Here is a 17,427-nt window from a genome sequence, read left to right on the forward strand (position 1 = left end):
ACTGCCTCACTTCTTTGGGAGTGAAGTCAGTTCTTTGTTCAGAAGCAACTTGAAAAAAAACTCTGGTACCCAAGCATTTAAGGAAGCTGCATGGACAGTGTGTGTGTGTGTGTGTGTGTGTGTGTGTGGCGGGAGTGGGGGGGGTGGTTATTGGCTCCATCTCCAGTGGAAAAGATTTCCTTCTTCCATTTTCCTGCTCTAGCACCACAGTCACCAACTACCTGCTAGCCATGATCCACTATCCTCTCCTCCTCAACAACAGAACCCCAGTTTTACTTCAGATGGCAATGAGCCCAGTGAAAAAGTAACATTTCTAGCCTCCCTTGCATATAAATGACTGTGTGACTTAATTTTAGGATATGAGATATAAGCAGGTGTTGGAACATTTTTAAGAAATGTTCTTTGAAACAGAAATATCGGTGAAGGCTAGTTCTATCCTCTTGATTCATCCTGCATTCAGCCCAGAATGCAGATGTGATGGTTGGAACTCCAGCAGCAATGCTGGGTCAGGAGGTGACCTTGAGAATTGTACTTATGCTGAGGAAAGCAGAACAACAAAATAGAAGACTGGGCTTCTGATGACACCATAGGAGTTTCCATATCATTCTTGGGTTGCCTACTTCTAGATTCTCAATAAGAAGGAGAAATAAACTTCTAGTTTATTTAAGCTACTGGTTTTTTTCTTTCTTGTTTCTATTACTGGCAACCTATGCTAATTATCTACTATGACATAACAAATTACCCCAAAACTTAGTGGCTTAAAAACATCAATAATCATTATTATCTTCTCTCCTGGTTTCTGTGGGTCAAGAATTCCGACAGAGCAAACAGGGATGGTTTATCTCTGCTCTGGGACATCTAGGGCCTCTGCTAGAAGATTCTAAAGCCAGGGGCAGAATCATCTAAAGGCTCATTAATTCATTACTGCTCATTAGGGCAGTAGGTGCTGGGCCTAACTAGGTCTATTGACTGGGACATCCAAAGAGGGCCTCTCCATGTGGCTTGGGTTCCCTCATAACATGATGGCAGGTTCCAAGGACAAATCTATCAAGAGGGTGAGAGCTCTATTGCCCCACCTAGTCTTATGACCTAGTCTTAGAATTCACAAATACCACTTCTACCCCTTTCTATTGGTCAAGGTTATTAAGAAGATCCACTCAGTTTCTAGGGGAGGAAATATAAGACCCCACCTCTCAATGGAAGCTTGTCAACATCGCATTGTAAGATTGGCATGCAGGATAGGAAATATCCAGGGTGCCTGGGTGACTCAGTGATTGAGCGTCATGCCTCAGGGCATGATCCCAGAGTCCCAGGATCGAGTCCTACATTGGGCTCCCTGCGTGGAGCCTGCTTCTCCCTCTGCCTGTGTTTCTCCCTCTGTGTGTGTGTCTCTCATGAATAAATAAATAAAATCTTATAAAAAAAAAAAAGGATAGGTGATATTCTAGTGACCATCTTCAACCAGCCACTGAGCCAAATGCCATACCTACTGTACAGAGTGGTCTGCAAAATGAACACCAATCTTTTCATGATGCTGGTCTGAGGGAAGAAGGTGGTGATATGACAGATTTGGGCTAACTGGAGGCAGAATGATCTCAGGGCATGTATTAGGACCTTCTGACCCTTGATAGATTAAATATGGCCATGAATTCTTCATAGCTTCCCTCTCAAGAGGTAGAACCTATTTCCCCACTCTTTAAATCTGGGCTGGCTTTGTGACTTGCTTTGACCAATAGAATGTGGTGGAAGTGATGTTTGCACCTGGGGAGACTGAACCTTGAGAGGCCTTGCAACTTCTACCTTATGGTGTCTTGGAGCCCTGAGACCACCATACTGTGAAGACATCCAGCCTCGCCTCCTGATAGATAACAGGTGGTGTATAGGAGAATAAAGGTCCCCAGTCAAGAGCTAGCATCAGCTTCTGGATATGGAAGCAGGGCCATCTTGGATACAGCAGACCAAATCAAATCGCAGATGACCATAGCCACAGGGATGACCCCAGGTGGAACTAGCAGGAGAATCACCAAACTTCTCCTAGCTCAAATTGCTGACCTACAGATTGGTGAGAAATAAGAAATCCTCATTGTTTTATGACACTGTTTCGAGGTGATTTGTCGGGTGTGATGGATAGTTGATACAAGGCCCTGGACCCATTTCTACTTCATGATGGACAACCAGGTAGAGAAGAAGACCAGAAAGCCCAATGTCTTCTGGACAGCTCCCATCTCCTGGTCTCCCAGTGTCTCTTGTTCATGTGTTCAGTCTCTGTTAGAGCCAACATCGAGCCAGGAGGATTCTTAAAAGGAGAGTAATGTCTGCGGAAGGGGACAGAGCCTTGTTCCAAAATCCCAGAGGCCTCTGCCTTTACTCTCTGAAGCCTGACACAGCATGGCCAAAGCAGAGCACCTGATTTCCAGCCTGCACTCCAACTCCGCTCCTCTATGTGTTTTCCGTCTCACTAAGTTGTGCCCCCATTCACCCAGTTGCTTAAGCCAGACACTTGTATGGCAATCCCCTCCTTCTCCTTCTTCTTTGTAACTTTTTATCGTGTAAAATTTCAGACACGACAAAAGTAGAGAGATTGGTGCCAGTAGGCCCTTTGTACTCAGTGCCCAGCTCTACAGCCATCACCCACCATGACCACTCACGTCATCCACATACCCACACTTCTCCCTGCTCCAAATGGGTTATCTTGAAGAAGATCTACAAGCTGTAGCATTTCATACACAAATACCTCCCTCACCCCGCACGTGAGATTTACACTCAGGTTCCACCTGCAACAGCTCTCTAAGCAGCCCCCAGGTCCTCTCCATCCCAAACCACCCCCTTGTTTCAGGCGCCCAGGGCTCCTCCTCCAATGACCACTGCAGACTCCAACAAGCCTCCCATTTCCGCTCATCCCCTTCAGCTCATAGAGCATCATCTTCAAATGTTAATCAAATCACATGTCCACCTCATCCAGGATACACTGATGCCTCTTACTAAGCATCAAATATAACCCAGGCTCCTGCCCCAGCCAGCCCTCAGATCCCTGTGGGCTCTGGCAGATGTCCCCAGGCTCAACTGGGGCTTGATCCCCTTTCCTTACAAAGCCCCAACCACAGTGGCCTTGTGCCTGATCCTAGACCAAGCCAAGCTCCTTTCTGCTTCGAGGTCTTGGCGTCCAGTGTTCAACCTCCTGGAGCTCTTTTCCTTCCCCTAGCTCTTCCCATGTTCCCCACAACACTCAGGGCTTGCCTTGTGTCTTGATTGTCTACATCCATCCCCCACCAACCCCCCTGTTACCCTTTACCTCAGCTCCTTCTGAGTTACAATAATTTCTATTTAAGTGTGTACAAGTTTATTATTTGTTTCTTCTGTTATAACTAAAGCTATGGGAGGCAAATGGTCATAGACGCAGATCTTTGAGTTGGACAAAGCCCCAATTCTGCCGCTGTGACCTGAGTGGCCCAGGGCAAGTCACTTACCCTCTCTCTGTCTCAGTCTTCTCAGCTCAAATGGGGGATAATAATACAATTTACTGACTTCAGCCTGGACATCTGTTTTGAACTCTGGATTTGGGCATCCAGGGGCCTTCCTTGAGCAGTCCACTCAGGTGACCTTCCAAACTCTAGAGATGCAAGCCTGACTGTATCATTCATCTTTCCCAAGCCAACCAGGAGATCGATTCTATGTCCGTCCTTGTCTCAGTGAATGGCACCATCTGGGAGCCAAAACCCCTCAGCTGTCACTCCTCACCTTCATAGTCAGCCAGTTGCTGGGTCCTGTTCATGTCTTCTCTGGCAACCACCTCCCGTTTTGGCCTCTCCTCCCATCTGAGCTCTGCCTCTGCCTAGGCTCACGTCCCCAATCCCCGCTGCCAGGGCAGAGCCCTCAGTTGTCCTCCACGTGTATTCTTGCTCTCGTAGGTGGCTGCTTTTGTATCCCTGATCCCTTGTGGAGTCTCTGATGCATAGAAGGGTGGGTCTTAGTAGATATTGGATAAAAGAGTGAATGACTTATTATTGTAGTGGGCAGGGGGTTCTAGCAGCATCCACTTGACACTTCCTCTGTAACATCTCTTGTTCCCATGGGAGTGTGGGGCTTTGTGTGTGTCCAATGTGTCCCCAGTTACACACACAGGAACCAGGAAAACAACCCGAGGTGAGTATTCTGTGAGCTTATCCCACAATGGAGCAGCTACTAAGGCAGAAAATAAAAATCTGGGGTTTTTTTGGTATTATTATTTGCTTATTATTGAGAGAAACTGCCACTTAAAAATTGTCTGTCACTTTCAACCTAGCTGGAGGTGGGGGGTCTATAATCCGTAGCGTTCCCCTCCTGCTGCAACCAACAGAATTGCAGGCACAGGACCCAAGGGATGCTCCTTCCTCTAATGTGAATTTTTGGCAATCTCAAAGATGCTGAGAACGGCAGTGGCCTGGTTGAGCTGCTCCAAAGCCCCTGCTCCAGGTTCCCCAAATCCCCCAGCTTCTGCTCAGTTCCAGGTCTGACTACCAGCCCATGTTAGTGCTGTAGCTCCTAAGACCCTCCCTCCTTTTTTATTTTGCTTGTCATCAAAGATCCTTGATGGAGTGGGGATAGGAGGGAGGGCATTCGAGAACTCCTCTTCTTTGGGGGTTTAAAGTGTTTAAATTGGGGGTGCCTGGGTGGCTCAGTAGTTGAACGTCTGCCTTTGGCTCAGGTCATGATCCCGGGATCCTGGGATAGAGTCCCACATTGGGTTCCCCACAGGGAGCCTGCTTCTCTTTTTGCCTGTGTCTCTGCCTCTCTCTGTGTGTCTTTCATGAATAAATAAATAAAATCTTAAAAAAAAAAAAGTAAAGTGTTTAAATTGCCCCCAGATGGCTGGAGAAAGATCTGAATTAAGATCAGATAGCAGGAAAGAACTTCAAAGGCCCGCAAGAGAGGGGTGGCCACAGCAGCAAGGGGTGGGTGGTCTAGAAGATTCCTGAATGAAGGCCAAAGCTGGAAATGTCTCCTGATGCAGCCCCCCACCCCCCACTCCAGTGGCTGTGACAGGCAGCGCAATGTCCCCCTCTGGCCACACAGCCACATGACCGGGAATAACTGCTGTGGGATCATCCGCAGCAAAGGCACCTCCCAGTGGAGGCCCTCCCAGCTGTCTGGACTGCAGTGTAAAGTGGCAGTTTTGCTCACTCATAAACAAGGCACAAAGCAGATTTTTCTCTTCTGTTCTTCTCACCAGATGCTCCACTGCAGGACCTGCTCCCCATGGCTGGTGGGATCTCACATCAATCTAGAACTATTTACCCGGTCCCTAAGTGTGATAAACAGAATGATGGCCCCAAATGGGTCCACTCTCTAGTCCCCGGCACCTGTCAACAAGTTACCTTACCTGGAAAAGGGGACTTTGCAAATGTAATCAGAGTTAAGGATCTTGAAGTGGAGAGATTACTCTCACATATCGGGGGGAGAACCATTTCAAACAGCCCTTCGAGGACTTCTTTGATCAGCCTCTTTTCAGTGGCCACAGAGAGGGGGCCCTGGAGAAGCAGCAGTCTTCGGATTGCGCAGCTAATGGGTGGGGCAGAATGACTTTACCATTCCTTTCTCCCAAAGGTTTGTAATCCGCCCTCTGTCTAGTCTGAAGGAAGCGTGAGCCAATGGTAGGTCCAAGTTGGAGTGAACCCTCTGGAAAAAGTTGCCACCAGATACATGTGTTACAGCAAAGAAACCCACCTTCCCCTAAGCAGCCCCCAAGACAATCCATGTGTCAAGACCTGAATAGTTACTTCCTGCTGCCTGGTAGTGCACTCTCAAATTCCAGTTTTGCGTGTTCTTCACCGGCTTCCACCATCCATCCTGGTTGTGACATCGTCTCCCCAATCTGACTTTGCAGGGGACCCACAGGCCCATTTTGGTTTCCATTTCCACCCTATCATCAGCCACCACGGGGCAAACCTGGTGGTGGAGGAGAGAAAGCGGGGAGGGGAAGCGATATAGGCATCCCCAATCCTGCACCTTCCTCCCAGCTCTCCAAATGTCCTCCATCAGGATCCAGCTAACAAGATCCGTCCTCCGAATTAGGGCCTGCCACACTGCAGCAAACTCTCAGGAAGCCACAAAGTATTATAAAACTTTGAAACAGAGAAATATAAGACATCTGTCAGACAACTGGCAAACTGCTAGCTGGAGGCAGTTGACAGTTTCAACATTGAATTGCACTACGTTCCTTTTGATGATATAATATCTTCGTGAATCTGGGGTTTTGGCAGCTGCCGCGATCAAAAGCAAGTACTATTGGGAAAGTCAATGTGTGATAGGAAATGAGAGTGGCAATGTCCAGTTTGATTCCAAGTTGTGAGTAGTTGTGCAGTGCCCAACAGGCACACATATCCCACTTGCAAGTGACTCTCATTACTTAAGAATCAAAATATTCTTATATCTTTCAGGGTAGGTATATTATTCTTTCACTTGACAACTGAGGTATTAAAATACAAGTACCGGGCAGCCTGGGTGGCTCAGCAGTTTAGCGCCGCCTTCAGCCCAGGTCGTGATCCTGGAGACCCGGGATCGAGTCTCATGTCGGGCTCCCTGCATGGAGCCTGCTTCTCCCTCTGCCTGTGTCTCTGCCCCTCTCTCTCTGTGTGTGTCTCACGAATAAATAAATAAATCTTTAAAATTTTCTAATAAACATAATCATTTTTTAAAAATAAAATACAAGTACCTCTAGGGGTGCCTGCGTGGCTCAGTTGGTTAAGCATCGGACTCTTGATTTTGGCTCAATCTCAGTCCTGATCTCAGGGTCATGAGTGGGAGTTCTTGTAGGGCTCCATATTAAGCTCCTCCTCCTACTTCCTCCCTCCCTCTCCCCCTCTCTCTCTCAAATAAATAAATTAAATCTTTAAAAAAATACAAGTACTTCTCATATTTATTCAACGGAACTGTTAGGCATGATTTTGGCCCAGGGGCTCCATGAAAAACCCACTGAGGTACACAGGATATGGAGGATACCACAAACCGAGGGAGTCTGAAAACCTCTGCCACAGGGATTTGGTGGGTTTGAGACTTCAGTTTTTGCCCATTGGGCTCCCCCACCATCAGTTTCTGGACTCTGTCCTTAGGGCTCTCTGGTGCCCGCTAAAGCAGACAGCAGGTTTGTGCAGCCACCTTGAAATACCTCACTGGCTTCCAGCAGGAACCCTTGACTTTCCTCACAAGTCCCTTCTTCTCTCCGACAGATTATGGTGTCTATGGTAGGTATTATAGCATGCTCATTTTTCATACAAGGAGACAAATGTAGAGCACTTAGAGGGCCTGCCTAAAGTTCCCCAGCCCTCAAGCTGTGGAGCTGGAATCAGAGCACGGCTGTGTAGCTCACAGTGTCTGCTCTAAGCCACTCCTAGTTGTCTCCCAGGGAGAAATCCCTGAACTGGAGAAAACCATGCTAAAGCATGGCCACTGCCAGATGCCCTAAAACTGCACCTCAACCGGACCCCTTGTCTGGATCCCACAAGGTCACAGGTAAATCCTCATTTACCAGCATCATCTGCCAAAATCACAACTGACTCTTTCTGGGTGAGGAAGACTTCACACAGTCCCCACCTCCACCCCCTGCCTGGAAAGCAAAGCATTATCAGCCTGGGAGTGTACATCTCGCAGCCTCCTTGCTAAAAGTTCCCTCTACCCAGTGGGGCTTTTTCTATAGACCTACATCGCGGGAAATGCCTTCTAGAGTATATGTGCAATTTCCTTTATTCACAGAACTTTGTGTTAGATCTGTGGGAAAGACCTCCAGGACATCTATCTGCTAAAACTGTGTGAAAGACCGAACAGTCAAATATTTTATCTTATTTTTTAAAATATTTACTTATTTGAGAGAGAGAGAGAGAATGCGTGCACGAGTAGGGGGAGGGGCAGAGGGAGAGAATCTTCAAGCAGACTCCGAGAGGAGCTCAGAGCTGGCACAGGCAGGAAAGGGGGGGTGGGGGGTGTTCCCTGTGGGGCTCAATGTCATGGCTCATGAGGCTATGATCCTGAGCTGGAATTAAGAGCCCAGCTTTTCACTGACAGCCATCCAGGCACCCTGCAGTCAAATATTTTAAATCTTAGGTATTGGCGTATCCTAACAATCTGTACAATTTTAGGGTGTGGTTGTTCAGGGGTGAATGTGATTTGAATTTATCCATGTTTAGAGGGTGTCTGAAATTGAGAACCAGAAAGATCCATCGACTCTGACCCTAAATGTGGCTCTAGAGCAATTACAGGGGGGAGTTTCTGACGTATGTCCATATTCAAGTGGCCATCAAAGAAGCCCACCATTGGGCAGCCCGGGTGGCTCAGCGGTTTAGTGCCACCTTCCACCCAGGGTGTGATCCTGGAGACCCCGGGCTCCCTGCATGGAGCCTACTTCTCCCTCTGCCTGTGTCTCTGCCTCTCTCTGTGTCTCTCATGAATGAATAAATAAAATCTTTTAAAAAAAGAAAGAAGCCCACCATGACGAATTGTGGACTGACAGTGACAACTGTGGATTCAACAAAAGTTCTTTTTAAAAGGGCTATTTTGGGGGAAATCCCTGGGTGGCTCAGTGGTTTAACACCTGTCTTCCACCCAGGGTATTATCCTGAGTCTTGGGATCGAGTCCCACATCAGGCTCCCTGCATGGAGCCTGCTTCTCCCTTACCTGTCTTTGCCTCTCTCTCTGTGTGTCTTTCATGAATAAATAAAAAATTTTAAATGGCTATTTTGAAAAAATAAATAAAAGGGCTATTTTGAAGATTATGTTTCTGACTTTGGGGGAACTAAGTGGAAGGAGTCAGGTAAAATTCCTTAAATAAAAGTATATTGACTTAAAAAAAAAAAAAAAGCAAGTTCCCAGGGAGGTGGGCATTTTCTAATCAGAGACATGGCTATCATTATGGACTGGCTCTGTCATAGAAGTGAAGATCACAGAATCTATCTGGGTTCAAACCTCCACTCCCTAACTTGGTCAAATAGGGTGGATGGCTTGACGCAAGGCACCTGGGCAAGTGACTTCAGCTTCCTTATCTGCAAATCATGATAAGAGGGGCACTCACTGCGTGGGGATTTTTATGGACCTCAAGTGGGTAAAGACATGTAAAGCCCTTAGGATAAGATGAGGCGTACAATCGCCACCGCAAGCATTCACTAGTATTTTCATTATGATTTGGCACCAAACCCTACTCCCATTCATAGTGGCCGGGCACCAGAACAGGAATCTCATCTGGAAAGCATCTTATTCCTTGGGCTTTGAGCTGCTTGGGAGGTGACTCTACTAAATGCCTAATGCAGGAAGTGAAAGGTGGCCAGATGGGTGCTGGTGCCTACTGAAACTCAGTAGGTGTTGTTTCTGCCCCTCTTCAACCTTAGCCCCAGTCTGTACCAATAATGTTTGAAAAACATTACACTGAGCCCCTGGCGCTGAACTCCAGAATGTCCTGGACTCCTGGAGCCCCAGACTAGTGTGGGAGCGAGCAGGTGAACATTTTCAAATGCAGTGATGAGCACTGATATAGAGATCTACCCTGAGATCAATCCTGCTCCCAAAACTGCGACCCTCAGCTTCTGCCTGAGGGCCTCTGAGCCCAAACCCAGTCCCTCCTGCCAAATTCACACCTCTAAGGAAGGTGTCCACACTTTGGAGCACAAGTTGGGAAAGTAGGACCCAGCCCTAACAATTCAGGTGACAGCCTGTGCTTCTGCCTCTGGGAAACAGCCTTCATGGGTAAGATACAGCAAAAGTCTCACCAGCCCCTGCAAAGACTGGCAGGGCCTGCTTCAGCTCACAGAGGACCCCTGGGGTCTTCCAAATAGGACAGAGGACACATGCCAGGGATCTGCTGTCTTTCCGTGGGGGGCAAATATTTGCCGAGGTGGCCAATACCGGAATAACACAAACATTTAATAAATTTTTAAAAACATTTTATTTATTCATGAGAGGGACAGACATAGGTAGAGAAAGAAGCAGGTTCAGGCGAGAAATCCCATGTGGGACTCGATCCCAGGACCCCGGGATCGCGCCCTGGACCCAAGGCAGGCGCTCAACCGCTGAGCCACCCGGGCGTCTCTACATTTAACAAATTAAGCAAGTTATTTATTGACCTCTAATGAGCTTTGGGAGAGAAGCCAGGCTTCGCGGTGGCTGCAAGCCCGGGAGCCGACGTTAGGTGGCGCCAAAGGCCGATTCATCCACGCCTCCGCCCAGGCTCTCGACCTCCTCTCAGAGCTCCCTCCGAAGAACCTGCCATCTAGACGACCGGAAACCGCGAGGAGGGAGGGAGACAGGGTGCCAGAGCCGGGTTCAGGAGCATCCTGGTCAGGGACAAGGAGTGCGGATCCACACTAGTCTGAGCAAATTCAGAAGGCGCTGAGCGACTTTGGGAGTCCCGGGTCCCGGAATCCCGAGTAGGTGGAACCTAGAGATGGGCGCGCCCATGCATTCACAGTAGGTGGAGCCTGAGGGGAGAGGGTAGGTTGCGCTCTCAGCGTGGGCGCTCTGGGTAGGTGGGACTTAAGGGATCTCCAGGGGTGGGGCTTGTGGGCATTCGTGGTGGGGGGACCCGAGGACTCCGTAGGTGGGCCGTGACTCCAGCGAGAGGGGAAAGTGTCAGCTGCACGTGGGCGGAGCTCTTTTTCCGAGCGAGGCGGGCCTGGGCCCCGCCCCTGCGATTCGACCCGCTCAGTGGGCGGGACTTGTAACTAGGGGCGGAGCCTACAGAGGCCCTTAAGGGGAACCCGTAACCTCCTGGAAGGCGGAATTGCAGCTCTCCCGGACACAGAGGGAGTCTCTGCGGGATTCCCTGTACTCGTGAACCGGGGCTCCGCCTCCGAGGGGGGTGGAGTTTGTGTTTCTGTTCGGCGGGGCACGCAACGCGGCGTGAGAAGAAAGTGCAAACTTCGGGCGGAGTTTATACCTCCTAGAAGCGGGACGAATTGCCCGTCTGCCCTGCCAGTCTGCCCTAATTGCGAGCCGCCCTGAGGAGGCGGGGCTTGTGGCCTGGTGGGCGGGGCCACGGTTACTGCCTCGGCCGGGGCGGAGCTGATAGAGCAGAGGGGCGGGGCAGTGGGTCAGCGAGAATCTCTGAGCTGGCAGGGGGCGAGGCTTGTAGCCTTGGTGGGCGGGGCCTCCGGAGAGCTCCCGAGGGGGCACTTTGACAGCAGTGGTGGGCGTGGCTCACAGTTAGGCGGGACCAGCCTGACCGCGACGGCCGCGGGAGGCGGGCGGGGTCCGCGCCTGGAGGAGCAGGGCTCCGAGAGTCAGTAGGCGGAGCTAAGGCAGCTCCGGGTCTGGGCGGAGCCCCGGCTGGGCGCAGGCGGGGGTTCTGCCCTGGGAGGCAAGTCTGTTTAGGCCCGCACGCAGCTCCGCATCTGTTGCTCATTACAGAATGACAAAGAGCCGGCTCTGGGCCCCCTTCCCCACTCCCTTTCCCTCCCTCCGACAGCAGTGCATTTAACTCTTTCCTGCCCTTAGGACGCTCGGGATCCCCGGCCCAGCGTCACAGGAGGGAGCTCCAGTCTGTCCCATCCTGGCAGGCTTTGTCACCCCCAGGCTGCGTCCACACCTCCTTCTCAGACCTAGGCCTCTGGGCCACCCCGCGACCCTACTCTCATGCTTTGAATCTCTGCAGCAGCATCTCCGAGGTTAAAAAAACTTGGGCAGGATCTGGCGGGGCGTCTGGTTTGAGTTAGGGGAACAGGAGAGCAAGGACCGGGGGCGGTGCATAGCTTTCCCTCCACCCCCTCATCGGCCCCGGTTCGTCCCCAGTTCTGGCCCCTCCTCTACCGGTTCTCCGGTGTCCTGCCCAGGCCCAGGCCCCGGGGCCAGAGGGTGGCATAAGGCACTCGGTAGGGAAGGGGTCTCTAGGCCACCCCTCCTCTCCTGCCTGGGTGGTCATGGTGGTTCTGCTCCGTTCTAATTAGAGGCCCCTTAGAGACTGCAACTGAAAAATTACAGAGGCAATGGGAACCGAAGCCTCCGGGCCCAGGTCCCGCCTCTCCTGGTCCCCAAGGCAGTGAACCCAGGATGAAGAAGTTTGCCAGGTTCCCCCAGGCTGTGATCTTTGACGATCCCCTTTCAGGATTCATAGGACACCTCAACATTGAGCAACTTGCTCAAGCTCTGGTCTCCTAGGTCTCTCTGTCCCAGCACCACCCACACAGAGAAGGGCAAAATGTGGCCCAGGCCTGGCTCAGAATCCTGCCAAAGGAGTTGGATATGGGATATCTCTCCCAGGTTCCATGGTCTCCCCATTTTAGCCTGCTAGGCAGTGACTCCCACTTCCTTCCCAGAGCACGGAGGAAGGGCACCTTCGGAGCACCTCCAAACCAGAGGAGTGGCAGCACCTTTAAGTGCTGGGCCCCAGCTGCCAATATACAGGCAGCCTGTGGGGATAGGATGGCAAGTACCAGAGGACAGTCATAAGCTCACCCACTAGACACCCTTCACTCCCCAGAATCACCAGATCCAGAGCTTAATTTTGACTCCTAAATCCCAGTTTGGCTCCGGTTCAGCAGAAGCCCTCATTCTAGAATCCTCCCCCATATTCAGCCCCACTTTCTTGGAGTTTTGGTAAAAAGAGGAACAAATATGAAACTCCCCATGCCAAACCTCCCACTCCTGGGCTTGCTGTGTGACCTGGGGCAAAGCTCTGCCCTCTCTGGCCTCCTGTTTACTCAAGAATCTGAAGCATACCTCCCTTAAAAGGGTCTTACCTTATTTCCTTGGAGCCCAGACAAGCTGAAGGAAGATCCCCTCTTTTTTGCTGAGTCCTCCCAGACCCTCCCCTCAGACATCAATGGGGGTCAGGAGCTTTGGGTGAGGTTGGCACCCCATTTATTGGAGAAGACCCCAGCACCCACCCCCTGAGGTCCTGGGGGCCTCGGCGTCTCCTCTGTTGTGAGTGCTGGGCCGGGGAGCAGAGTTCCCAAGAGTGAAGTCTGGTAGTTGACTGAGAGAGGAGCCTGGCTAGGCCCGGGGGAGCAGGAAGCCCTCTGTCCAGCTGGGCAACCCCCATGTGTCCCTGGTGCAGCCTGGGCCATGTGTCCAACGCATGCCCCTTCCCCCCACCCCGCAGAGGAGGGGCTGCGCCCCATCACACGCTGGTTCTGCAGGTCTGCACCCCTGTGAGGCTGCCCCGGTGGGGCATTGATTCTGTTGGGCCCTTGTTCCCAGCCTGGGTGACCCAGCGATAGCAGTCGGTAACTCGCTTGTTGGGTGCGTGGGGGCCACAGCGGGTGCAGTACACGATGCCCAGTGCGAGTAGGACCACCAAGAAGACACATGTTGGCACCAGGAGTGCCACCAGCAGCCACCGGTCATCCCTCCGGCTGTGGCCTGCCATACTGGCCTCCCCCAGGGCTGTGGGGGCTGCTGAGGGCAGCCATGGGGCCACCTTGGAATCATGGGCACCCTCCCTTGGGACTTGTGAGGGTTTGGAATGGGGGTGTGTAGGACTGGTTAGTGAGGTATGGTTAGTGGGGCTCCCAGGGGGCTCTGAGGTGAGGGTAGTGTGGAGGCCTGGGGGCTGGGTGGCAGCAGGCACAGGGACTTGGTGGGCAGGGAGCTCAGGAGGTCTGGGAGTAGTGGTCAGAGGGGGCTGGACAGTTGAGGTAAGGGGAAGGTGGGTGGCCTGGCCTTTGAGGTCCAGGACATCTGGGGTTACAAGGGATTGATGGGAATTGGGAGTGGTAACCAGAGGAGTGTGGTTAGCAGGGATTTGAGGCAGATGAGTGGTGGTCTGGGTATCAGTGACCTGGGTGTCTGGAAACACAGGGGACTGATGGCCAGGGGACAATTGAGGGTGTTTGGCAGAGATAACTGGGGGCTGGTGGGCAGGGGGCCATGCTGGGTGAGTGGCAGAGATAATGGGGGGTTGGTAGGCAGAGGACAGATCCGGATGGTTGGCTGAGATCATGGGGAACTGGTGGTCAGGAGGCAAAGCTGGATGCTTGTCAGGGATCATGGGGGGCTCAGGGGCAGGGGCCAGGGGTGGGTGTGTGGCAGAGATGATAGAGGGTCGGTGGGCAGAAGGCAATGTGGGGCGTGTGGCAGAGACCACCACGGGTTGGGTGACAGAGAGCACTGAGGAGTGGTAGGGGACCCTGGGAGCACTAAGTGGGGGTGGCCAGGTGGGGTCCAGGTAGGGCATCTGATGCTCTCTGTCCTCTGGGAAACTGGGTCTATAGGCCAGGCCAAAGTCGGGCGGCTGCGTGGCCTCCATCCATGGGATCCCAGGCACCTCCGTCCAGCTACCATCAAAGGTCTCCCAGGCCTCATGTTCATCCTCTTCATCATCCCCGTCATCCAGCAACTCATCCCCAAGGTCCTGGGAAGCCCGAGCACCCATGGCCCCCACGGGGCTGCAGCTGATGCCGTCAGCCTCAAGCTCGTGGCCCTCCCTGCAGTAGCACTCAAAGCCACCGACATAGTTGACACACATCTGCTGGCACACGCCGGCGATCTGGCACTCATCTGTGTCCACGCAGCGGTGCGGCTCATCCTCGGCTGGCCGGAAACCCAGGCGACAGTGGCAGCTGTAGCCCTGTGGCCCACCAGGCTCACACTGTTGCTCACACGGGGCATGGGCACAGGGGTCCTCGCAGCTGTGCCCGTCCGCTGCCAGCCGGAAGCCCTCGGTGCAGCGACAGGAAACACGACCGTCCACCTCCTCCACACACTCGTGTTCGCAGCCCCCGTTGTCCGGGCCACAGCCGGTACCTGGGCACAAGGGCCCGGCCCGAGACCAGCCCACGCCCCCCTCAGGCTGCTTCACACAGAGCAGGGAGGCTTCTCTGCCAGCCTGGCACGGCACAGCAGCCACGGAGCCGAAGGGCAGCCACTCAAACTCGGTGGAGACCAGGTGGAAGGGCGTGGTGTAGACCGCCGGGCCCGCCTGGCCCGCCTCATCGAGCAACGCTGGGCAGGAGCCCTCGAAGCCGAACTGGCACAGGTAGCCGTCGACGGCCAGCGTGCACGAGCCCTCGAGCCAGCGATGCTCACCGCTCGCCTCAAGGGCTGCGCAGCGCTGGGCCGGGCAGGGCCCCCCCGTGGCCGGCTGGGCCCAGTTGGTGAAGGCCGTGTCCTGGTCTCCTGTGGTCCACGTGAAGCCGCGCAGCGGGCGCTGTGGTTGGCATTGCCGGGCCTGCCGCTGCAGGCCGATCCACAGCAGCCGGCTGGCGGGGCCGGGGCCCACCAGGCTGTCCACACGTTGGGCTTCCTCGGGGGTCCGCGGCGTGGCCAGGTCGCCCCCCAACTCGCGGCAGGCCCGCCAGGCTTCCAGGAAGGTGCGGCGCCGAGGGAAGAGCGCGTAGCAGCTGCCCGGGCCACAGATGGCCCGGGGCTCGGCCGCCCAGGGGGCCTGGCCCAGTGTGGGCACCGCGGCCGCCCAGGCCAGCAGCAGGCGCAGCAGCATCGCGATGCCCCCCAACTGGCCCGGGGCCGGCTCGCGGCCGCTCTTGACAGGGGGAGGGACCGGGGCCTCCAGCAGGCGGGCCGGGGGCGGGCCAGGGCTGGGCTCAGGCCTTGTAAGGAGTGGGCTGGGGCCGCTGCCAGCTCCCTGCTCCCGCTCCCCCGGGGCCGCCAGAGCAGGAAGCAGTCGGGCGGGGGGCAGAGGTGGGGGATGCTGGAGGGTAGGGGTTGGGGGAGGCGCAGCTCGCTCACTGGGAGTCAAGAAGAGGGGGAAACGCCTGTCCCGGATGCTGGAAGACCCTCAGAATATCCCGGCAGTCCGGGGCTCTTGGCAGTGGGGTGAGGTCCCCTCCCAGAGACTCGCCCGAGATCCAGTCGGGACACACCAACCTCATCACACTTGTGAACTGTCGCGGGGCCCAACTGCTCATCATATATGTAGAAACATGCTCTGTCTCATGCCCCTCACAGCACACACATGTACGTGTGCTCCTCTCCCCACTGGAGAGCACCCTCACAACACTGTCCCATCATCCCAGATTTGTACATACTCTGGCATGTTAGCCCTCTTAGCTACACATACATAGGTGGTGAGGCATCTACGTGCCCTAACACAAGACACCCCTCACGTTCACGTGCAGGTCCTGAATGGGAACCACCTTGATCACACAGGCACCAGGCATGGGCATCATCAAACCCTCGTTTATAAACTAAACTCCTGCCTCAACCTCCTCCCACCCCCAAGCTTCCTGGCTCCAGCTGGACCAAGTGTGTGGGGGGAAGGAGGAGGAGCAGGGGGCTGCCCTCCCTTCACCTCTGCTCAGCCTGGGGCCCTGGGAACCTGGGCTTAGAGGGGGAGGAGGCAGCCCCCAAACAGGAAATGCTTCTCTGGGCTCCTGCAGCAGAAGGGCAGGGTGCATGGGGGAGGGGAGGGGATGGGGGACTCGGCTGCACTCAGGGTGAGCAGGGCTGACTGGGAGGGAACTGACTGGTGAGAGGCCATGTATGGGCATGAAGCTCACAATGACACATACATGTGTATGTGACACAGGCGTCACATGTGTGGAGCCTTCCCTGCCTCCAGAGTCTGCTGCATGGGCCTGGCCAGGGTCCTCTTCCCGCCCCTCTTGGAGGCCTCTGGAGGCCTGTGCACTGAGCCCATCATCCAGGATGGTCCCTGGGGAGCTGGCTGTCAGATTAACCCGTGAACACCCACTGTACTCTTAGCAGAAGTTTGAGCCAGGGATGGGCACATGGAAGAGAGGTTCTGCCCCTCAGTGCTCTGCCACTGATGTGCTGTGTGACTGCTGGGAAGTCACTGACCCTCTCTGAGTCTCTGTTTTTCTTATCTACAAAATGGGGTAATATGTCAGGGCCTTTAGGCTCAGCAGGGCTATCGAATCACAGCATTCAGTGTTTGCAAATGTGCTTTGTCAGCTACAAAGCATGAGGCAAATGTTCCTTAATCTTCTGAGCGAATCTTCTGGGTCGGGGGTGGGGACCGGGCAGCTTTACTAATCACCTTACAGTGCCAGGGCTAGCCCTGCAGATATGGCCAGCTCCCCTGAAAACCAGGGCTTTTGAAGCACTTACTATATGCCTAGAAGGTTGTTCTTGAAAGGTCTACATCTCTGAAACGTATAGAATTATCCCCCTTCTCATGAGAGGAAAGTCAATCCTCATGAGAGGAAGGCAGGTCATCCTTCCCTTGGCTCAGGCCCAAAGCCTTGAGATCATCTTTGACTTCTCTTTCTCCCACACCCCACATCCAATCTCTCAGGAAATCCTGTTGGCTTCACCTTCGGAGTAGATCCACAATCTGACTGTTTCTCACCTTCTTTGCCACCCACCTCTGGCCTATGCCACTGGCCCCATCCATTTGGATCCTTGCAACAGCCTCTCCTCTGGTCGTTGTCTTGCCTTCTCCATCCTGCCAGAGGGATCCCTTTAAAGCCCAAGACAGATCTGGTTACTCCCCTGCTCAGAACCCTCTGGGCCCCCAACGCACTCAGAAGACAGGCCAACGTCTTGGCTGT

At 53.6% G+C, this 17,427-nt stretch overlaps 1 protein-coding gene and 1 non-coding gene across 2 annotated transcripts; one reads left to right on the top strand and one right to left on the bottom strand.

Moving 5' to 3' along the window:
- Positions 1-7,635: 7,635 nt before the first annotated feature.
- On the top strand, positions 7,636-7,769 carry LOC112924396 (small nucleolar RNA SNORA18). The gene has a single exon (XR_003235876.1). It is a non-coding gene; the product is annotated as a small nucleolar RNA SNORA18 (small nucleolar RNA).
- Positions 7,770-12,794: 5,025 nt separating this feature from the next.
- Positions 12,795-15,477, bottom strand: CD248 (CD248 molecule). Its single transcript, XM_026004373.2, has one exon. It carries the CDS (start codon positions 15,393-15,395, stop codon positions 13,077-13,079), a length of 2,319 nt encoding a protein of 772 aa, XP_025860158.1. The 5' UTR covers positions 15,396-15,477; the 3' UTR covers positions 12,795-13,076.
- Positions 15,478-17,427: the final 1,950 nt, after the last annotated feature.

This window comes from Vulpes vulpes, chromosome 5 (genome assembly GCF_048418805.1).
Source record: "Vulpes vulpes isolate BD-2025 chromosome 5, VulVul3, whole genome shotgun sequence".
Classification (NCBI taxonomy): domain Eukaryota; kingdom Metazoa; phylum Chordata; class Mammalia; order Carnivora; family Canidae; genus Vulpes; species Vulpes vulpes.